General features: G+C 35.3%; 3 protein-coding genes across 5 annotated transcripts; 1 reads left to right on the forward strand and 2 right to left on the reverse strand.

Annotated features, from left to right (window-relative positions):
* Positions 1-11,909: 11,909 nt before the first annotated feature.
* Positions 11,910-14,538, reverse strand: LOC129568827 (uncharacterized). The gene is made up of 6 exons (XM_055447138.1): positions 14,474-14,538; positions 13,978-14,219; positions 13,662-13,728; positions 12,433-12,680; positions 12,184-12,250; positions 11,910-12,104 (listed from the first exon to the last, which is right to left on the reverse strand). Exons 1-6 carry the CDS (start codon positions 14,516-14,518, stop codon positions 12,045-12,047), a joined length of 729 nt encoding a protein of 242 aa, XP_055303113.1. The 5' UTR covers positions 14,519-14,538; the 3' UTR covers positions 11,910-12,044.
* Positions 14,539-18,943: 4,405 nt separating this feature from the next.
* LOC129568828 (pectate lyase-like) lies at positions 18,944-20,203 on the forward strand. Of its 3 annotated transcripts, none has more exons than XM_055447140.1 (2): positions 18,944-19,676; positions 19,743-20,203. In XM_055447140.1, exons 1-2 carry the CDS (start codon positions 18,960-18,962, stop codon positions 19,986-19,988), a joined length of 963 nt encoding a protein of 320 aa, XP_055303115.1. In that variant the 5' UTR covers positions 18,944-18,959; the 3' UTR covers positions 19,989-20,203. The 3 variants fall into 3 exon arrangements, with proteins under 3 accessions (XP_055303115.1, XP_055303117.1, XP_055303114.1); XM_055447142.1 differs by having other exon boundaries at positions 18,944-19,661; XM_055447139.1 differs by having other exon boundaries at positions 18,944-19,278; positions 19,342-20,203.
* Positions 20,204-20,543: 340 nt separating this feature from the next.
* Positions 20,544-21,519, reverse strand: LOC129568829 (protein CREG1-like). The gene has a single exon (XM_055447143.1). The coding sequence runs from the start codon at positions 21,341-21,343 to the stop codon at positions 20,723-20,725; it is 621 nt and encodes a 206-aa protein (XP_055303118.1). The 5' UTR covers positions 21,344-21,519; the 3' UTR covers positions 20,544-20,722.
* Between the last annotated feature and the right edge of the window lie 1,934 nt (positions 21,520-23,453).

The following is a 23,453-nucleotide window of genomic DNA, read 5'->3' on the forward strand; positions in this document are numbered from 1 at the left end:
TTTTATTTTCTGTGTATTTTCGGTATCAATGGTCAGAATTTAACCTTGATAGAAAATTATCTTCAATTTGTCAGACGATTTAAAGGTATAAATTGACATCGACACCTCCTGAGCTATAGTTTTTTCTACTTCGAGAACCGCAAGCGGGTTTTTTTTCTACTTTTTTTCATGGCTTTTTGCATTTTATAGTATTCCAGAGTTGAGGCTGTGAGAATGAAAATGGCAATACAGGAATAAACATTCTGAACCACATCAAGAAAAAAAATTCGCAAAAATGAATCATGAGTTCTGAATATGCAAAAGTGAAACATGAATTTACATGGGCAGCATAGGAGGTTCATGGTTCACTTTTGCGTATTCAGAACTCATGATTCACTTTTGCGATTTTTTTTTCTTGATGTGGTTCAGAATGTCTGTATTGCCATTTTCATTCTCACAGCCTCAGTTTTATGTGAATCATGGCGAATTCAAGTAGTTCTGAGAATATGACTTCAAATCAGAACTTCTGACCTCAAAAAGTTGTCTTTTTCTACTAACTTCTATCGTTTATAGTTCTTTTATGGTCTCTTGCAACCTTTTAAAATCTTTTAGAGTCTTCTGTTTCTCTTTTGGTACGAAAAAAGTTCCTGTTTCCCCAACAAAATGGTCATTTCTAAATCTAAATTTTGAGAATCTAATAAAAGTTCCCAAATACGTGTAAACGAAAAATACGTTTCAAAATCTAATTCCATTACGAAAAAAAACACTAAAAAAAAAATTCAAAAATATCTTAAAATCGAATGTTGTGGATGTCACGTAAAAAATCCGTATAAATCATCCCTTTCCTTGTCACAAAGTCTCTTCCCACCTCCCCAAATTCACAGCAAACGGCAACCTGTGCTCAAAATCTCAATGGCATTGATCATGTTCATCAGCGTTCGCAATCCCTTTTTTTTGCTGATTTCGTATTGTGCAAATGATTCCGTTCGCCGTTGTTTTATTGTCTTATAGTATTATATTCGCTTCGTTTCCCCCTTTGCATCGTGATCTGATGTTGTGTGTTCGTTCAACACTTTTCGCAATCGTTCCGTTATGTGCACTTGAATAGGTAATTCGGTGTAAAAAGCTGAAACAAAAACATGCGAAACGCGCGACATTCTCTATATACTGATGAATGACATAAAAAGAGGCTTTGGTGCATTATAATGCCTTGTTAAAAGTGTGTGAAATCAAAAGGTGTGAATGAAAACTAGAGTAAGCGTATGGCAAACGGTTGGATTTGTTAACGTATGCCAAATGGATTTGTTAGCGAGTTCATTTTATATATGTATAAAGTTGTCATCAAATTCAATAAAACGGCGATTCACTCAAATTGGTATTCGGGCTCTTAGCAACCAATATTACTCGGCTAAATCAATCCTTCCACTAATTGTCACGGTTGATGGCACAAAAATTTCCCGACAAGTGCGTACTTGAAAATGCAATTTTGACTTGATCTGCCCGGCGGTAGCGTGCGGCAAAAAACGAGTCTATTCTCTTTTGTTTGTGTGCACTTTTGAAGCGAACACTCGAGAGTGTGCGAAAAAAAAAGCAGAGGCAGAATGAAACAATTCATTTCTATTCACCGTATTTGCAATTTAAATCCAATTTGACTTTAATCGGTGTAGCCAAGCCGAAATAGAGTTGTTTGTAATTGCAACCGCTAACATTTTCAAATGTCACATTTCGCGTGATTTTCAATCCGTTTTTTTTCTGGGTTTCCAATCCTTTTTTCGGTGATTTAGTTGAAAAATCCGTTTTTGGAATCATTCTACGGGACAGCGCAAAATAATGAAGCAATTGGGCCGATTTTCGAATGCCACATGACGTGATGTATTGTCACACTTTCCACTCTTGATTCCAATGACTTCAAAACACATCCATTTTCAGTGGAGCGCAAAAATAGATTTTATCACCGACCATTCGACATGGTTCCTTTTTCCGGTGGAAAAAAAATCATGTCCCGATTCAAACCACCAAACAAAAACCAGCTCAACACACTTTTTTTTCTCCCTTTAGTGAGGCGGTTTTTTTTTTGTTCGGCAAAGAGTCGGTGGTTTTTTTTCCACATACAAAGTTATTGATACGTGTTTTTTTTTTCTCGATGCGATCCAACCGAGAAAAGTGTTTTGTCAGCACAAAAACGTGCTCTCATGCAAATAAAAATCCAGGTGCTTCGATGGTATCGATGCGTAATTTTTAAAAAATTGACTGAAATCGAAACGGAATTCCACGATATTGAATACTGCAAACGCTTGCATTTGCACACAAAGAACGGAAAAGAGATAGTTTTTTTTGCTCGTTCGTTCAGATCAACGTATGATTCGATGCAATTTTTTTTTCGGTTGACGATGAGACGTAACCAGGTTGGGAACGATTCCAATCCATTGTCATTGAAACATTTTTGGAGGAAAAAAAGCACCGTGAAATGTTTCGAGTGAAAAAAAAAATCCCAACAAATTTCAACATTTTTATGAAATCAACGTACTTAATCAATAAACATCATTCGCTATGAAACCCAGCAACTGACTTTCCTACCCGTCGAGCTATAGCCAATTTGAAGGAATTTCATTTGTTGATATTTTTCTCGATGACATATTTTAAATGCGGCGTGAAATGGCAAATTGAAAAATGAACGCACGTCGCAGAACATGGATAGTGACGAGACACTGTGGTTTTTAATAAAGAGAGAAGAAAAAAATGCATAAATTATGCCAGAGGGGGAGAAGCGCGAGTCGCGCGACCGATTATCTATTTACTCAACGCCATTTGGATTTTATTTTTCTCTTCATTTTCCCCTTCCAACATATTTTCATCGCTTGCACGAATAGAGCGCGTCTTCTCGGGTGAGTCGAGTGTCGTTTTTCTTGTCTTGGGATTTTATAATAAATCAAAAAACGTGGCTAATAATTCATGCTTGGCAATGGCATTGCCTGCCTCCATCCCTATCATAGCGACTGATTTCACTTAAATCGATACGCGAACAAATTCTCGCTTCTTTCGAACATTCTTCGCCTGCTTTTACTATAGCACAGATAATCAATGTCGCGGGTTTTTTTTAAATTTCGTTCAAGGGGATTGATGGATTTCGATTTTTTTCAGTGTTAAAAAAAAAGATGGATCACATTTTTATAACGCAGTGCAGTTTTTGTGCACATTGAAATAGAAATTGATTTCTTGAACAGAAAAAGTTTAAACGGGAGGATTTTGGAAGTTATTTGTATGTAGTATAATCAACAGGCTTATGTTCAGTCAATATTTTCATCTTTGGTCAATAATTTTACAATAAACTATTGCATCTGCTGTCAAATGCCACATTGAAAGTACATCAAAAACAGTGAGGCAATTTTGGCCATCTCTTCAGGTGCTCAGTTAACCCGGTAATTTTATTGACGAAATACATTCAAGTTTTGAATTTCAAGCACATTTAATCGAGCTAAATTACGTGAGCCGAACCATGAACCCATTCAGATCTGATAACATTTGAAATACTCAAAAGACACTTTGGAAACTCCATCATCTTGATATTACAATTTACTTCAACATTAACTCACAACCCATATGCTTGCTGCGCGAACTGAGCATAGAAGCGTAGAAAGCCAACACACAGACACACGCATGTTACAACGATTGAGTGTGCACAGGGCTGGAATTCTAAGTCATTCCACCAAAATCGTTTGGAATTATTTTTTTCGTACATAAGTCCATATTGGAGTGAAAGAGAGAGATTCCACTATTTTTCAGCATCCCACCATTATTTCTCACACATTTCACTCTTCCTTGGGTTATCGGAATAATTCCGGTGGGACGCTGAAAAATAGTGGAATCTCTCTCTTACACTCCAATATGGTCTTATGTACGAAAAAAATAATTCCGAACGATTTTGGTGGAATGACTTAGAATTCCAGCCCAGGACTGAGAACACTCAATCGTAGTAGCCATGCGTACTGATGTTTGTTGGCTCTCTACGCTTCTATGCTCAGTTCGTATTATGCGCCTTGCAGTGTGTGTTGGAGCGAGAGCAGTACAGTGTGCTGCACTGCTCTCGCTAATGCTGTGTGCACTATTTCGCCTGTTGACCGCGGCGGGCTTTGTCTCATCGCACAGCAAGCATATGGGAAAGTACATGAACAAACACAGTCAACCACTTTGCTGTTCAATTTTTTCGATTCATTGATTTTGAACAATAATTTGAGTGAAAAAAAAATTAATAAGTTATAGAAGCTTTGACAAGTGCACTTCTTTTTAAAGAATATTTCTTCTTTTCTTCCTGAGTCAGTTTCGATGGGTTTCATGTTAACATTATTGAATTGTATGTAGTTGTGACTTCATCTTATATTTTTATTCTATCGTCGGTTATGGACAAATAATGCGTTTTCATTTCTAACATGAAATATCAATGAAAAATTGGCTAAAACATCAGAAGTTCAGGCGAGACACAGTTGACACGTTGAAAGTAAGAAATCCCCATAAGTCTTTATGGGGAGTAAGATAAAAAAAAAAACTTTGACCAAAAAAGAAACAAATAAAGTTGTGAGCAAAAGTGACACAACTCAGCATTGAGCCGAAAAGTCGTTGTTTGCATCTTTTGCGTTACTGTGGAGAGATAACGATTGCGGGTCATTATAAAATGGTATAATAATCTTTCGTTCGTTGTTGTTGGTTTGACAAGAATTATTGGCTTTAAGCCTAGGAGGTAGACATCCGAATGGATTATAAAATTGATGAATTTCTGCTTTCAAAGAACTGCATTTTTTAATACCACGTCTGCCTCTAGCTTTAAGCAAATGATTCATATTATCAAATCGAAATAAACGACACAAAACAAGCAATATTCATCAAAATGTTCGTCTGCTGATTATTCAGTTGAGAACAAATCATCGAGTTGAACGTCAAAATAGGAGAATGAATTACTTGTCATTCGATTTATTTATTGTGCATTTAAAAAATGTCTTAGTTTTTAATATTTCTCCGTCTGCAAAGTATTCAATCATTTTAATTTTGTTGTTGATTTTCTCTAGTGAAGCAAACAATCGTTGGTTTTGTTCGAATGTTGAAAGTAACACTAACGACTTTAATGAGTTCTACTGCAAAGAAACGTCAGAAAATGAGCCAAATTGTATTGACTCAGTTGTAAATTCGATTGAAGGAAATATCCCCGCTAACCATTCTCAAGTGATTGAATTAACAGTTGGAAAATGTGAAGTGCGATTCGTTTCAGCGTTGCTAAAACTTTATCCGAATCTACGATCGTTGGACATATCTAATTGTGGATATGAAAATAAACATTGGAATGGGCTACTTTTAAAACACGCAAATTTGGAGAAAATCAATGCATCACACAATAAATTTGAGACTTTTAGAGGAGGAGTCTTTCGTTCGATGCCCAAATTGAGTGAAATCGATTTTTCATACAATCAAATAAAAATTAATGTGGGTTTTCTATATGATGCACATCAATTGACAACGATTAATTTATCACATAATAATTTGAGAAAACAATTGATGTACTTTGATGACACATTTAGCTTGCAAGCCGATTTAAAATATATTGATTTGAGTAGTAATTCCATTGAGAATTTGGGAAAAATATTTCGTTTTAATGAACATCTGAAAGTTCTGCATATAGAAGATAATCCGCTTATAGCAATTGATGTTGATAAAGTCAATCTAACGCAGATGTATGCTTCTTGGACACATATCACTGATTTAAATATGGAATATAAAGAAGATCGTCGCATACGAATCGTTCGGAATCGACAGAACGAAGAACTGTTCCGCACATCGAATGGAATCTTTGAACTACGATGCAATGATAAAAGTTTCGAGCATTTAAAATATGTTACGATTGGATACAATCAAATCGAAAATATCAACGATCTATTTGTGTGTTTTGATTCAGCAGAATTGAGACGTATTAAAGTATCTGGCAACCGCATTGGACATCTCGATGGAACACCATTTCGCCGATTTCCACTGCGCGAGTTGAATCTGAGTGCCACGTATTTGACGGATTTCGATTTGAAAGTGTTCGAAGATCAAAACCTTCTGTATGAAATCGACATTTCCCGAAATAATTTGAAAACATTAAGAAATCCTGTGACTTTACCGTTTTTAAGGCGGTTTTTTATTTCGGGCAATCAAATCGAGAATATCCCAGAAATACTTGAAAATATGAACGCACTGATTACTGATTTGGATTTGTCCGATAATTTTGTTGGAACATTGAACGAAACGACATTTCAAAAATTTCAACAATTACGGTCTTTATCTTTGAGAAATACCAGTTTATCATTAAGTGGTTTTAATCCATTCGAAACACCAAAATGGGCTAATTTGGACATTTCTAACAACAATTTAGAGCATGTGGATCTAACGTTGTTAGCAACGACTTTCAGAGGAGTATCGGGGTTTCATGCAGCTAATTGTCGAATCGAAATCACTTCGCATTTGCTCAGTTTATTTTCCAATGTACGTATAGGAGGTTTACTGCTTGATTTATCGGGCAATTTCATAGTTGAAGAAAAAAATATGTTTGAAGCTGCATATTTTTATTCGGAACTAAATTTATCTCGTACCAACTTGACTCGGTTGGAAGTAATAAATAGCACGAAGATACTGGAACTCAATGTTTCGTACAATAAGCTCAAAGAGTTAAACTTGAGTTGTTTGACAAGACAATTGGAAATGCTTGATTTAAGTGGAAATGATTTGATTGAAATGAATCTGTCCGATTTCAATGGAACGTATTTCTCACAACTCAAACGACTGTCCATTTCACAAAATTGGTTTCCTTGTACAAACTTGATCACATTGGTAGAGCATGTCCGGCGAGAATGGCCGAAATTGGAGTTTATCGATGATCCGTGGATACAAAAGCATGGTAAAGATTGTCATGTAGATACAACGAACACAGAATCTATAACAGCGCCTACTACAATACCCACCAGTGCAGATATCCCCGAGACTACAAAAACTACAAAACCCACTCCTTCAATTCCTATCAAACCTACAGAGCCTACAAGCACAGCAACAATAACGGTCACATCTACTGAAACGATAGACACCACAGTAACAGAGCCAAACACTGAAACTGAAATTCCAAACCCTACAAAAACTGAACGAAGCCCCAGTGAATCTTTAACATCGCTCTTACTCATTTTTACGATTGTGGCAACAATTTCTGTTCTCATTGCGTGCACATGTTTTATGTACTACCAATTAAGTGGTAAAAATTCATGCCTAAGCAAATGGAAGCTGAGCTTTATTCGGGAACAAAACCGAACGCAAGACGTAGTCGAAATGCAAAATAATGCAAATGGATTACATGAAGATCCAGACAATGAAGAAATCAACCATGATGTTCACATTTATGAAGAAATCAACAACGATCTTTACGGAACTGGACCTGTTCCAGCATCAGCACAACAAAATTGAATCCAACGATAAATGAATCGTTGTTAAACAATCAAGTTACAGTAAATTGATTTTCTTCTTCTGCGGCTCTTTACGTTTTATTAGTGACATGTGATTGGATGACATCCAAAGGATGTTTGTTAAAAACCAGCTACGCCGGGAAGAAGGTTTTTTTTACAAAACAAAGTGTCATTTTTACCCAACATCCAGTTTGCACAACTTTTCTGTACAACGCACATGATTCGAAACTTAAGGTACTTGACGAATTTGAATTTGATGATATGTTCCGCTATAATATATCTACTACAAAAATAGGTTATTTTCATTTTGGTCAGATCACAGGGCATGCCCTTTGGTTAGTGTGCACTGACAAGACTCACGGCTTTGGATTCTTTCAATAACGAAGAGAGAAAGAGAAGGTGATATACAGTGTGCTCTGTCGAAATCTAAAATCTTATAATGTGAGTCTTATCAGTGCCCCATCGGCCAGGTACTTTGGATGAAATCAATATTTTCAAGGCCGTTGTGACCGTTTCAAACATAAAGTTGTTTTTATTTTAGTAATTTTTGCAAGAAATGTTCCTAAAATGTTTCCATTAAATAATATTCCTAAAATTAAATCGAAAGATTCAAAGTCGTGAATGTATTTCTTGGTACGGTCATAAAATTCTTTGTAATGACCTATTTTTATTGAATGATCTCTTTTTTCATTTATGGCTTTCAACTGCAAAAAAAATATTCACAACGTTTTACAATAAATTCCTGCAATTCTGCAGCTGATTCGTGATTTCATCGTAAACGGCCATATCGACCTGTAATTAAATGTTAAATATAGATCTGATTTAAGTATTTTGCTTTGAACATTTTATTAGAGTAATAAATTCAAAAAGATTGAAATGTATTTGTATAATTTGAGTTTTATTTACTTATATTCTTTAATGATTCATTAAATTCTCTTTATTTTAATAAAGCAGGAGAACCAACCTTGATAATGCAACTATAGACAGATAGAGATTTACTACCGGATTTGAGCGAATATTTAAAAAAAAAGCAAATTACCCTTTTACATCCGGCTCGTTATCGCACCCTTTGATATCGTTTATTACTTTACTCACATCGCCAGCATGTGATGCCCATATTTTTTCAGCTTTAGTCCCCTTTACAACTTTATTTGTGGTATCAACCAAACAATTCAGAACTTTCGTAGCCCACTCAACAGTCAATCTACTATTTAAATTGTTTTCGTGCTGGTGAGACACAGCAAAGCCCTAATAGAGAGTATAAAATCAGACAAGTTTATGTTGGAATAAATGTCAAAATCGAACATATGTGTTTAAAGTTGCATTTTCAACTTAAAAAATGAGTCAAATTCAAATTTACTCACTGTTATACACAGAAAAACTACAATGGCGAACTTCGATGGGAACTTAATTTTGATAAAATTTTGAATAAGCTTGTTTTCGCAAATGATACAACGAAGGTTTGAATTTTAATAACGTCTTTACAACTCTATTCACAGTGTGAATTTCACAACAAATCTTACATTGAGCACAATACAATGTGCTTGAACAATTCGTTCTCGTGATTTATGCAGAAATTTCCGTTGAAAATGAAATTGGTCACGTGAATTGAAGCGAATCTAACAAACTTGTTGAATAAACGTTGAATCGAAGCAGAGATTGAAATAAGAAAAATTCAGAACTACCGGTTTTCATTTTTCAAGATTTTTTTTTTATTATTTTATTGATATTTCAAAAAAATTTGTGTTTCAATGTTTGTTCATCATTTGTTTCGGCATTCTTATCTGGCACATCAAAAATTCCTTTGAAGTATGGTGCTTCTTTTGCTTTTTCAGTTGTTGCTCGTGTTCGTCTTTGTTTATCGCCCAAAAAAGAAACAATCGCACGTCGCGGTGACCAACGCTCGAGCGTTGGCATATTGTAGTATATATATAAATATTTATTTTCGGTGTCAACTGATAAACGATTGCGTCGTACTGTCTTCAACGCGTTATTCGCACTTATACATCGTTCTACGTCTGCCGAATGTGGCGTGCAAATTTGTATACGACAAAGTAGAACCAAAACATTTTCAAAGTTAGACGCATTTTCTGCATTTCGCAATAGCACATGTATATTTGTTAATAAATTCGAGTCAAGTTCAAGCTGAGTTTTCATTTCCACGAGTTCTTTGTATTGCAAATGGAGAGATGATAGATCTAAATCCTTTCCAAACAGTTCGTGTACTTCCTTCAAATTTGCATCACCACGAAAATTAATGAAAGGCTCAATGATGCGAACCAATTCATCGTCTGAAGCAAAACGATTTTTGATGATTTCAATGATAGATTCGATAATGCTTTCACGTAGAGAATCTGGATCGAAATTTTGTTGTGCTCGTGTTCGGCCACTCTCCTGAAGTTCAACTTCTTTGAGATAGTGTTTCTCGTCTTCACTCACGACAATTTCATTCTCCAAAGCACCTTCCCACCCACCTAAGAGTGGTTCACCTTTCAAACTGTCAAGTGATTTTTGTAGTAATTCCAAATGCTTGCCTGTGTGGCGGATATTTCGCAAGTTTTTCAGCGATGTCACAAGAAACTCCAGAGCAACGATTTGTTAGTTTAGTGAGACATTTGGAATTACTACAAAAATTACTCAGCTTTCCATGTGATTGGCCATTAATTTATTTGCTTGAGTTATGTGAAAATCCATAGCACCTTGTCTTTGACCGCTTGTAACCGATAACAAAAGTTGAGCCTTTGTGCATTCAATTTGAGATACCGATGCCAAATGATTTGTAACTGTCTCTTTACGATATCTCGTTCCTTCGGTTGTAGTAATTGGTGCTGGTTTATTATTTTTAGAGAAAAGTTTAACCGTTGTCGGATGTGCTACACACGTTTTGCATCGAACGTTACGATCATTCTTTCCATTCGTTGTAACGCTGAAATACTCTGAATGCCTTCTGGATTGTTCTTCAAATGATAATGCATTTTCGGTAGCATTATCCGCAACACTGTGTGCGGCAATATCAGCAGTATTTGCACCGGATCCTAATTTGAAGGCAAAATTTTGCCATGAATAAATTTCATACTAAATAAGAAAAATCAACACTGAATTTTACCAGTTGCTTCATCAGGTTTATCAATTGAAACACTTTCAGATTCATCATGTGGCATTGATTTTTCGTTGGAATTTTGAACGGCATTACTTTCATCGGCGCTTGGATTTACTTGTTTGTCTTGATCAGTTTGTTCATTTTGCGTGGTATGCGTTTCAACTGTCGTAGAGCCTATTTTAAGTAATAACACTAAATAAATAACCCTTTCGAAGTGATATTTCATTACGACATAAATTACCCGGGCGTTGAAAAAATGTGTCGATCGTTGATCCAGAATGTTTCGGCTTATTCTTTCTTGAGCTCATTTTCAATTGAGAGCGATGCTTATTATTCAATTTATGACTCCAAACTGACTAAATTGTCGTTCGCATTGTACTTTCGCAGCGACGAGAAATCAAACCGATCGAATGATTCGTTTTTTGAAGTCATATCGCAACGCAATCGTATAATTATAACTGTATATAATAATCGATTGTTGCAACATGAATAATAATCCAATCGTTTCATTTTTTTTATTCTGAGAATATAATGTTCTATATAAGAAATAAAGAAGTTTGTTTATTTTGATCACCAACAGCTGTTCGTATGCTTATATACTGAGAGTCATTGGCACTGGCGATTTTGCATAGTCAGAATTTAAAGTATATACATAAAATCATCCGCATCAGATAAAAAAAGTGACGTTTTTTCACTTCATGGAGCGATTTTTTCATTTATATTCATTTAAGATTACATTTATTTTCGTTTGATAACTGAAAATTGGGCAAATTTGTGTGAGAAATATTCAAAATTCAACTACCGGAAATCGGATTTAGAGCTGCATTTTTTCATTCAGAACTACCGGATTCCGGTAGAACTACCGGCTATTTCAATCTCTGAATCGAAGCAAATCTAATGAACTGCTCATCCAGAGCATTGAACACTAAGCATTTGTTGAACTGGACATGCTCCTATTTTCAAACAGATATTTAATTTTTTTGTCTTAATTCAATTTCGATTGAATCAAAGTAATTCTAGAATTACTTTGATTCATTATAAAGAATGGAGACGATAATGACTCAGCCCATCAACAAATTTCCGACTTAAAAAAAAACACTGACCACTCTGACCGTCTACATGTGCTCAGAAAATGATTACGTTCCCACTGCAACAAGAATAACATTCAAGCAATATTTTGGTGGTGCCTATATAAAGCACCAAAAAGGTTAGCTTGTAAAAGACCCAGGCCTACATGACGGATCTCTATAGATCCTCCACTTTGATCCATGCAACCCAAAAACCAAAAAGAACCTTTCGAGTGGTTTTTCAATAGCTTAATCTAAATATATTTAAGAAGAAAAAAAATCATCCAATTTCAATGTAAAGTCAATTTATTTCATTTCTTCATACAACAAATGGAGTTATGTGATGTGATTCCGGTAATTTCAATCCAAAAACCGATTTGAATAAGAAATTGTCCAGGAGAATATTGGAAAAGTTGTCACAATTCAATGTAAGCATTTGTTGCCGATTTCTTCTGCAATTTTGAAAATACCTTCCTCGGAGAACTGTAATTCAGAAAAAAGAGAGAAAAAAACAATTAGTTCTAAGTTTCACTCGATCTTGATCTTTCGTTTCTTGTCTCACATTTTTCAAGTGTTTGAATAAATCGCGGCGAATTTCCTCTTCCTCGGGCGATTCGGTAAAAATGCATCTGTAAGTGGAACAAATGGATTGGTCATAGAGCCAATAAATTTTTTTCATGACCATAAAAGGGCAAGAAATTTTATCTAACATATACACTCAATGCAAAGAGATGAAAAAAATGATTTTAACGAAAATCCAAATATAAAGTGACAACCAGAAATATTTTTCTTTCGATAGAATGGAACTAACTTAGTTACTCCAATTAGACTAAATTTTGCTGCACAACCCCTGTCGCTATCTCCTGAAGAGTTCAGCTGATCAACGTATCGTTTCCAAATTGGGGCAACTTCAGTGTTCTTAAAAGATTGGGAGATGTTTGCCATGACGCAATATCCCTCTAACTTCAACTCTTTAAGGGCGTCTAATGCATCAACGGATTCGATGCATTCATTCAATATATCTTCTCCCATTAGTTTTAACAATTTCTCGTATTCTTCCTGAAAATGTGGAAAATTCACCAGAAAATCAAATAATTTACCCATATCGAATGGATTTAGTTAGGCTGCTAAAAATGATTGATACTAATTAAAGTAAACAATCTACTTTAATTACGTTAAAAACAAGAAAACTAATCTTAGCCATGAGTTAACCCTTTGACGACCTTTGGGACACATATGTCCCATTTTGTTTTTCGTCAATAATTTCCACATTTTTAGACCGATTTCGATAAAATTAGTTTCTTTTGAAAGAGAATGAATGTAGATACCAGAAAGTACCATAATATTGGATATTTTACATCACTGTGCTCAAATAGAACACTTCAAAGTCGAAAAATCTTAACTTTTTTTTCAAATTCCGCCAAACCCTATATAATTTGAAGGGTAAAACTTTTAAAGCTGAAAATTGGAAATGTTGTACGGAGTGTCTGTTACTTTCCAAGGATAATCGCCTTTTCTACAAAAAAATTTGTTTCAAATTTTTATTGCTTTTGGCGTGATGGGACATATGTGTCCCATTGGTCGGTAAAGGTAAATAATTACCACTGATTTCCCTGTATTTCAACCACTTTTCGCGAATTTTGAAACACACAAATTTACAAAAAGATCGTTAAATTCGTGATTAAATGGGCACAACAAAGCATGATTCAAACCATTTTTGGTTTAAAAAGATTCTATAAATTTTAAAAATGGAAAAGATTTTACACGTCGTTCTTATGGGAGACATGTTTTTTCATAGAAAAATAAAGGTAAATAGTTACCTTTACCGACCAATGGGACACATATGTCCCATCATTTTTTTCATATTTGCAATTGAAAAAATTAATTTTTGATAACACTTTTGTTAATATTTTTGGGGTCGCTGAGCACGAATCTGCAATCAGAATTGCAAAATTCCCAGCCGTTCAGTTTTGGTCGTCAAAGGGTTAATGGCATTAAAACCATTCATTTTGGCTCGAATTAATGTTTGTTTTAACTTACCTTAGCCATTTCCCTGAAAAATTCACTAACGGTATTAGCACCCATTTCAGCAACGCTAAGCATGCATCTAAATTAGGAAAATTTGTGTTGATTAACTAATTTTCATCGTGGTGTTCAATGCATTCGCAAATTTGAGTGAGTGAGAATGTACGAATTCTAACAAATTCGTTGCAAAATCTTTTGAATTCCTCAAATATTTGTGGATTGAAAATTTCCCCATAGGCATTACTGCTCAAGAGTTCAAAAAAGATTTGAGAAAAAATTGACACAATACGGTATTTCCAGAGGAAAAAAAAATTCAAAAAAAAAAACTCACTGGTATTTATTTTTCGATTTTAAGCACTTTTCCCACTGACCCATCATAAGGCTGAGTTTGGTGTTGACTTCGGTTAAACGGCCACGGATAAGGCTATTACCGAGGTAGTGGCCAGCAAACTTTGCAATACAATTCACATCAATGCCATGTTCCTTGAACTTTTTTATCAAGCTTTGGTAATCATTTCGAACAAAATCTCTGAATGATATTTGATTGGTCGGTTCCGATTCGGCGGATGCCACCTGTAAAAACCGAAAAAAATATTTATTCTTTTAATTAGAAGCACTCTTACAAAATCATGATCAGAAGCTGGGTCAGTCAAAACGAACCCGAAAAATGGGAATTTATGAATTGATATTTGAAAGTTTTAGATAACGTGAAGTGAGGCTCTAGAGTTATATCCTATAATTTGATTTGGATAAACTTTGTGTTTTATTTGGAATCTGCCGTTTTTATGTTGACAAGATGTCGGCAGATTGAGTCAATCAATTATTACCGTTGCACACAAAATCACTACAAAACAAATCGAGGCGAATTTCATTTTGAATGTACGTTACTTTTACAACTACATTGTACACTTGATGCAAACCCTTTATATACTCGCATTGGAACATGAAATTTTCATTACCCGATATGGTAACTTTGACATGCATGGATCGTAAGTAAATTGGCCACACGCCATAAATCAAACTTAATGAGCTTAATCGAACCCAATGAAATTATTGTTTTCAACTCCGTTGAGACCATTTCCAATATTAGGTTGTGGCACAACTACACTTTACAGACACCTGCGGAAATCGTCAAATTTATTTGTCATTATTTAGCTAAGGACTAGTGCTACACAATGATATATGAGTTAAGTGGCGCAACCCCTTAGGTACCCCCAAAAAGGGTGTTTGAAGGGCGACCATAAAAATCAGGGTATTTACACCAAAGGTCATATCTCCCCAGCCATGGGAAGGAGGGCATTGCTCCTTGGGTCAAAATTGTAGTACTCGTGAATACCTATCCAACAGTATACATTACTTTCACATTTGTTTACGTTATGTTCGAAAAACCGTTACACGAAGAAAATCAAATTTTTGGGTCAAAAAAGTAAGTTTATCCTCGTTTTCTGGGTCATTGGGTGGTTTTATCGTTGGAGTGTGTTCAGGAAAATTGTAGAGTGACTCAAGGAGAACAACTTTGCTGTAGACCATTTTGCCCCATCTCCTTATGGCAGGGCAGTATAGCCCCCGGTTTCACTGAAACAAGGTCAAATTAATAAATACTGAGTATTTTCTTGTTCTAAATGTCATACTAGTTGCACCATATACCATAAAATATCCCGTATAAAGCTTGGTATGACACCTATATGGATTTTATACCTAACCTCACTTTACCACAATACATACACCACAGGCCATAAGTTTGGATACCCCTATGAATGAATTTGGCCCAAAATTTTTAAATTTCAAACCGCTTGTCCGATTTCAACATGCTATACGTCGTTGGAAAGGTCTTGGAGAGTACGTATCATTTTTGGTATTAAACATCAAAATCGGCCAGCTTTTGGCCAAGATATGGCTGATTGAAGATTTCGGCCAAAAATTACAAACGGCCATATCTTGGCCAAACGCCGGCCGATTTTGATGTTAAATACCACAAATCACATCTACTTTTCAAGACCTTTCCAATGGAGTATATTTCTTTTTAATCCGATGGCCCGTTTAAGACTTCGATTTTGGCTCCCACAGCTCAAAGGCCAAAAGATGGCCATAGGCCGGCCAAATGTTATCTTCCAAATCATCCATTTGGTCAGAATTTCGATATATTTTCATATCCAATACTAAATTTCAAGTGAAAATGTTCAAAAAACGTAGAAACAAACGTTTCATAGGGGTATCCAAACTTATGGCCTGTGGTGTATATATACGATTTACAAATAACAAAATAAACTAGGTAGGCACGAAGTAAAAAACCAAACCACTCTATTACCACGCGGAAAAAATGGGATGGGGTTAAAAAGGAGTGCAAGACCTTCACTCGCGCGCGCGCTCGTTCGGTCTTGCACTCCCTTTTAACCCCATCCCATTTTTATTTCATTCTATTCAATATAATGAGTTGATTAAATGTATGTGGGGTTTCATTTCGGAAAAAATGGGAGGGCGGTTAGAAAGGAAGCACAAGACCTTCACTCGCGCGCGCGCGCTCGTTCGATCTTGTGCTTCCTTTCTAACCGCCCTCCCATTTTTATATTAAAACTGTACGTAAAAGTGACATTTGAAAATGTGTTATACAAACTGTTACAGTGGTATACAAATGTGTTATACTGATATTTGGGAGTGATATATAGACTGTTATTTAATATGCGGTGCCACTTGTACAATATTAAGAACAAGAAAATATTCAGTATTTATTATTTTGACCTTGTTTGAGTGATACCGGGGGCTATACTGCCCTGCCATAAGGAGATGGGGCAGAATGGTCTAAAGCAAAGTTGTTCCTCTTGAGTCTCTCTACAATTTTTCTGAACACACCCCAACGATAAAACCACCCAATGACCCAGAAAACGGAGATAAATTTACTTTTTGACCCAAAAATTGGATTTTTTTCGTGTAAAGGTTTTTCGAACATAACGTAAACAAATGTGAAAGTTATGTATACTGTTGGATAGGTATTCACGAGTACTACAATTTTGACCCAAGGAGCAATGCCCTCCCTCCCATGGCTGGGGAGATATGACCTTTGGTGTAAATACCCTGATTTTTATGGTCGCCCTTCAAACACCCTTTTTGGGGGTACCTAAGGGGTTGCGCCACTTAACTCATATATCATTGTGTAGCACTAGTCCTTAGCTAAATAATGACAAATAAATTTGACGATTTCCGCAGGTGTCTGTAAAGTGTAGTTAAGCCTAGGTTGTTTTCGTTTTATTCATTTTTTTGCTTTTTTGGGATTTAATTACGAGTTGTTTCTAAAATGTTCCCATTGAAAAATATTTTTAAAATTAAATCCAAAGATTCAATGTCGTGTATTCTTGACACAGCCATGACTGTATGAATATAATTTTTTCGATGTATTTTTTTATTTTTTAATTGAATGATCTTTTCCGACATTTCTTGCCTTAGAAGAATTTCACAATTGGCGGTCGAAATGATGTACAAGTTTCAATATTGTTCAAGCCCCATGTATTTGGAGACGTCATCGAAGACTTTCTTGTACAAAACCGGATCAGTCTGTAATTTTTGAACAGAATAGATCCGCTTTTCCTGTAATCCAAATAATAATTTAATACGAGTAGTTTGTTTGAGTAAAAGTCAAGATCAAATTGCAACTACAATACATTAATGCAGAAGTTTCCACTGAAAATGAAATTGGTCACGTGAATTAAAGCAAATCTAATGAACTTCTCGTTAAGAGCATTGAACATTGAGCATTCCTTAGATTAGATATGCTGTTATTTCCAAACCGATATTTTCTTTGAGTGCATTTAATCGTGAGTTACAAGGCTAACATCAACACTTTCATTGCACTACTTGCATGAATATATTGACTTATATATAACAGATATAATGAAGAAGGTCATTGAACAAAATCAAACGCTAAACTTCGAACAGTTTAATGACAAATCTGATTCGATTTCAATTAGCCAAACATAATCGTTATCAGCATCAATAATCGGTTTCAATTTCATCTATATTTTTAACAATTTCCATAAATACTATTCATGATTAATAACAAAAAAAGTACTGACCACTTTGTATCTCAATATGGTCCAAAAATGATTACGTTCTCACGTTCAAGACACAAGACATTAAAGTAACATTTTTGGTTGTGGCTAGACAATGTACCGAAAAGATAGCTTGCGAAAGACCTAATCCATAAAATCCAAGCACCAAACAGCATCTTGCGAACGTTTTTTAAATGGCTTAGTGTTAATTTAAGTCACATCAAGAAAATCGTTACTTCTAAAATGCCAAAACGGTTGAGTTAAAAACTATTTAAAAAAAGGAACTTGGACCAAAACCATAGGCCATTCTGAACTCAAGGCGGCCTAAACTAGCGCACTATATCTGTTCGGATCTTGTGCACTCAGAAAAAAAATACGCCTCGGACTGTGTAATTAAATGAAAAAAAGCATATCGAACATTATTGCAAGATCATCTGTAGTTATTCAATTGGTAAGTAAACAGCTGCCTTTATTCCCGATATAGCAGTCATCTATTTGCTTATTATTTATCTTAATCAGCTGATGGATCTGCGTTAAATAATGTTCAATTGTTCACTCATGCAATGATAACAATGCAGCCCGAATGCCAATGACAGTTGACTTAATAGGAGAAGATGGGGAAATTCGGAACTGAACCAAACATAAACGTTTGAAAAACGTACAACGTGCGCCAAAGCATGAGTAATGTCAAAGTGTGCACAAAGAGAAAACGAATAGTGTGTTTAAAGCTATGTGCTATGGTGTCTTTGTTTCTGTCAATCACTCACATTTCCGAAGGTAGCTTTTTTCTGATTGAAATCGACATTTTTTCTGATCATGAAAATAGTAAACAATAAAGCTCCGCCTGGGGACTAAGTGCAATGTGTCATACTTTCAACGTTCGAACTAACATAGACGCGTACTTGTTATAGCAAACTATATGCATGATTCTCTATTTCTCCAACCAGTCTCCAGGTGCCGCTTTATTTTTCTTGTTTGACGTCTCCTATCTGTTTGTACAGACGACCAGAACGGCTTGAAATCGAATAGTTTGATAGATACGATCGAGCTGTCCACTTCAAATTCCCACAATTTCCCCTACAAAACACCATTTTCAATGTTTTCTTTTCAACGTTATCTTATCTTTGTATTTTTTTCTCATCTGCTTTGTCACACATTGTCACATTGTCTGCATTACATATTCCGTTCTAGTGAATCAGTATAAAAGGCTGTCAAGTTCATTGCAAAATCATTCGTAGTTTGTTGTACACAAAAACAAAAGTTTGTGAAAATGAAATTCTTCGTCATTTTCGCGGCACTCATTGTCATTTCCATGGCAGCTCAAAAAAAGGTTACTTTGGTCAGCTGTGTGGCTCCGGGATGGGCTTCTCAGAACGGAGGAACAACTGGTGGCGGAGACAACGTAGCAGAGACAACGGTTTCAACGTATGCCCAATTGAAAGCAGCCATTAAAAACGCTTCCATAAAACTGATAAAAGTAATCGGAACTATTACAATAACTGCCCGTTTAACTCTTAAGGATCAGACTGGAAAGACTATTTATGGGACAGCCGGAGCTAAACTGGTTTCTACCGATCAGACAAAAGATGGTTCAGGAATTATCAATATTAGAAGATGTAACAACATCATTATCCGAAACCTTATTTTTGAAGGACCTGGAGCCTATGATACTGATGGCTGGGACAATCTAATTCTGGACGATTGTCAAAATGTGTGGATTGATCACTGCGAATTCAGAGATGGTGTCGACGGAAATTTTGACATCAAAAACAAATCGGATTTTATTACAGTTTCTTATACAAAGTTCCAATACGTGAAAGCGCCAAAACCTGGTGGCTCAGGCGGAACAAATGACCACAGATTCTCAAACCTTATCGGATCAGGTGACGGAGCCATCGCTGATGCTGGGAAACTAAATGTAGCTTTTGTTCGTTGCTGGTGGGCACCGGGCTGCAAAGAACGTATGCCGAGAGTAAGATTCGGAAAGGTTCATGTCCTGAACAGTTATTTCAACAGTTTTGTTAGTAACAAATGTATTGCTGCGGGTTTTCAGGCCAATATTCTTGTGGAAAAGAATGTTTTTGAGAATGTGAAAAACCCTATCAGCTTAATGAGCGGATTTACGGCTGTAACACAAACTGGAAACAGTTTCATAAATGTTACAGGAAATACTTCAGGAAGCGGAACGGTATTTACTCCGCCATACAGCATCAATGAACTGAACGTTACTGATGTTAGGGCAGATGTAACAGCTAATGCAGGAGCTACTTTAGATGGAAATTATTGTGGTGCATTCTAAATTTTAATAATAATATGCCTCTTGTTTGAGATAGCCTCTGTTTGTATTTTAAACCACTTAAAGTCTTTATTGGTTAGAAAGAATAAGTTGCCAAAAGTAAAATAGAATGAATTACAGTAAACTATTCTGGGTGCTCATTTGAGAAGAGTCGAAATTTCATTTCCTATCAAAAATTTATGCCACGCGTAAGAAATATATATATACAGTTTATCGTCTGTTTGTTGTGTTTTTGTCCAGACTAAAATGAGCTGATTTCTTAGTCTCTAATCGTATTTAATGCATGAAAATGGACTTTTTTGACTTTCAGTTTTTCGAGCGCTCAAAACCTTTCAATTTTCTAGACTTTTTCAATCGAATATTATAACCGAATGACGTTATCAGTTAATCGTTTTAAATTTCAAAAGCTATTCACAATGAAACTGTGCATATCTCCTCAAAGTGGCGCGTGTACACTATATTGTTTGTTATCTATTCGATTTAAAACCAGTTAGTTAGATTGAAATGTTATTTGTGATTCGATTTCGACTGAATTTCATAGTAATAAAAAACGAACAATCAAACTAATGAAACAATGGTTTTATTTTAGTTTTCTTTGGACAATGTAAACATTTTTGGTTTATACTATCGGCTTAAAATTGCCACCATCTTTAGAATCGAATTGATTACAACTGTTTTAGTCCAAAGATCGATGGCTCAACAACACTTTTAATATCGTTTGCGCTTGCGTCTGCATCTTAATTGGCATTATAGTAGTCATCGACGGAAACGTAGTTTACACCGCCGTAATAATCCAGGACAGCGATTTGCTCGATATCCAATTTGCAGAAGTAGAATTCATGCGTACTTTGCCATTTTATTGATGCTGGATGTCGGTCGGTGTACCATTCGGCTGCTTGTTTGTGTTCGTCTGTGCCCGGTATCAAACGCACTACTTTGCCAGTGAAAATGGCTCGTGCACATGTAGGTTCCATGGTGTCGATGTTTTTGGATGTGCAGGCTAAATCTTGGTCTTCGGTAAACATAGCTGTTAATTTGTTATCAATGGCCAAATCTTGTCCGGTGAAATCCAAATCGGTGAGCAAAAAATAGATGTGTCCCGTCGATGGTCCATTATTGGCGCTATCAGCAATTGATATGACATTCACCATTGGAAAACCCTGAAAAAACGATTGACTCGATATGGTTCCCATCGATGTCCAATTTGACTTATGAACTAAATAGCGAGCCACGTAATGGGGGATTTTTCCGTAATCTCGATATGGTGGAGGAACTATCAAACCAGTTGCTGGTCTATATTCGCTAAATGACAGTATGCCAAACAGCATCAATCCAAAGGCGACACGACTTGAAACCATTTCACTTCTTTTGTACCAGATGTTTTGTAACGAATTTTTTGGATATCAGAACGAATTCTATTTGATTTGACGGAAGCTATGAATTAATAAAAAAAGCAGTACAGTTACTTTTTATAGGACTAACTTTTTTAAAATTGTTTGCAATGACATTGGACAAGCAAAACTTGGTTCACTCATAAGAATGAACTCTTTTTATAGACTGACTGACGTTTTATTGCCAATTCTCTTAAACAAACACATGAGTTAAGTGGTTAATGATAAGAGGAGTCAATACATTGTTTTTTTTTTCAATCACTTTCACAGCAATCGTACGTTTGCAAACCAAAAAATAATAATGATTCGAATAATTGTCAGCCATTCTCAATACTGTCGCATTGATTATTTAAAAAAAAAAACATAGAAATTTCCACGACCATATAACGCAATGAAAAAATACCAATCTGTTCTTCATTTGATGATTTTAAATCGCTCTAGTATTAGATAACTCAAACATGCCTTACAAGACATTTTTACTATGAGAAACTACTACTTTTGACCAAATTAGAGGTGTTGGATGAAAAGATATTGATGCGTGCTGTGCCTTTAATGAAGGAATAAAAAGCTTTTTTAAGAAAAAAGCCACAATAGTGAAAACAAAATGAATAGAATGGTTTTAGATTTGGGCGTGTTCGATGATTAATGATCATAAATTCACTAGATTATTTTGTTTTTTTGTTTTGAGCAGCAAATCTTTAATTACATGGCATAGAGTTTGCGTAATAATTGAATACATCAACGACATCAACATTGTTTGTACACTGAAGTATTATTGATTCAGACATGCTGATACTTTTAGAGATTTTCTTTGTAGGCTAATATCAACACTTTTATTGAACTACTTGAATATGATGGCTCGTGTCACTGAGAATAAAAACAGAAATACAGAAATGTTTGAACTGAAGCGCAACACGAAATTTGTTTCTTAAAATCGTTACATGAATCATCGCTTCAATAGCGCTACATGAAAAGCGTGGATTTTGAATGTGCTTTTTTGTGTCTTTCGTAAAAACGATAATAGATAACGAAATGTTATCTTCAACAAAGTTATAGAATTGGTCAAATCCCAAAACTTTGCTGAACACATCAGCTCATTATCTCTTATCATTTTCGCGAAAAATACTGAAAACCACCTTCAAAATGCACATCTTTCATGTTACGCTTCTATTGAAGCGACATTTTTAAGAAACAAATTTCTTGTTGCGCTTCAGTTCCAACACATCTGTATTCTCATTTTTATTATCAACAACACACTTGTACAACGATAATAATGACCCACGTCATTATACAAAATGAACACGAAATTAATGAAAAATCTGATTTGATTTCACAAAGCCATAAAAATTCGTTATCAAACTCAACAAGCGTCTTGACTTTTGCCTATCCATTTAGGAATTATAACAACAGAATATTTAAAAGAACACTTAGCACTTCGTGTCCCAATATGCTCAAAAAATGACTACGTTTCCACTGTTACAGCAATAATATTCAAGAAACATTTTTGGTTGTGCCTACAAAAAGTATCAGAAAAGGTAGCTTGCCAAAAGCTTAAGCCTAAGTCTAGTACGGATCTTTATGAATCCTCCACTTTTCTTATCCTTATTCTTATTTTTTATTGCCATAATGTTCATTATCACGGAGGACAACGGTCCAACTGTGCATTTCAAGCCAAATATCAAATAAAACGAATTACATACGTAATCCAAACTTTTCCGCTCCGCAGCAATTTAGTTTACCTCCCGCTTAATGTTTAACCAAAATTTCAATGGACCCTTTTTTTTATAGCATTTTTGACCTTAAAATATAACTATTTCGACCATTTTCCATACAAAAGTGTCATTTTCGAACAAAATTTCAAAAATTTCAAGAAATGTTGATTTCGGACCAAATTTATGGGCAAGTAGGTGTTCGGTTGTTCACAGACTCCCATTATTTTTGCAAAAAAAACATCAGTTTGCTTTGACCAAAACCCTGAAAAATGGCTTTCTGAGTGATTTTTCATATAAAAGTCTATTTTTCGAGGAAATTTTCAAGAAATGTCGATTTTGGACCAAATTTATGGGCAAGTAGGTGT

The sequence above is a fragment of the Sitodiplosis mosellana genome, unplaced genomic scaffold (genome assembly GCF_009176505.1).
Source record: "Sitodiplosis mosellana isolate CC-2019 unplaced genomic scaffold, AAFC_SMos_1.0 Smas_scaffold_23, whole genome shotgun sequence".
Taxonomy (NCBI): domain Eukaryota; kingdom Metazoa; phylum Arthropoda; class Insecta; order Diptera; family Cecidomyiidae; genus Sitodiplosis; species Sitodiplosis mosellana.

Bases quoted from the DNA above. Each gene is read 5' to 3' on its own strand.
- LOC129568829 (XM_055447143.1), bottom strand. From the start codon at position 21,343: ATGGTTTCAAGTCGTGTCGCCTTTGGATTGATGCTGTTTGGCATACTG.
- LOC129568827 (XM_055447138.1), bottom strand. From the start codon at position 14,518: ATGAAATTCGCCTCGATTTGTTTTGTAGTGATTTTGTGTGCAACG. The intron at 14,220-14,473 runs GTAATAATTGAT...CGGTTTTTACAG, and splicing joins TAGTGATTTTGTGTGCAACG to GTGGCATCCGCCGAATCGGA. The intron at 12,105-12,183 runs GTGAGACAAGAA...TCTGAATTACAG, and splicing joins TATTCAAACACTTGAAAAAT to TTCTCCGAGGAAGGTATTTT.
- LOC129568828 (XM_055447139.1), top strand. From the start codon at position 18,960: ATGAAATTCTTCGTCATTTTCGCGGCACTCATTGTCATTTCCATGGCA. The intron at 19,279-19,341 runs GTTCAGGAATTA...TTATTTTTGAAG, and splicing joins TACCGATCAGACAAAAGATG to GACCTGGAGCCTATGATACT.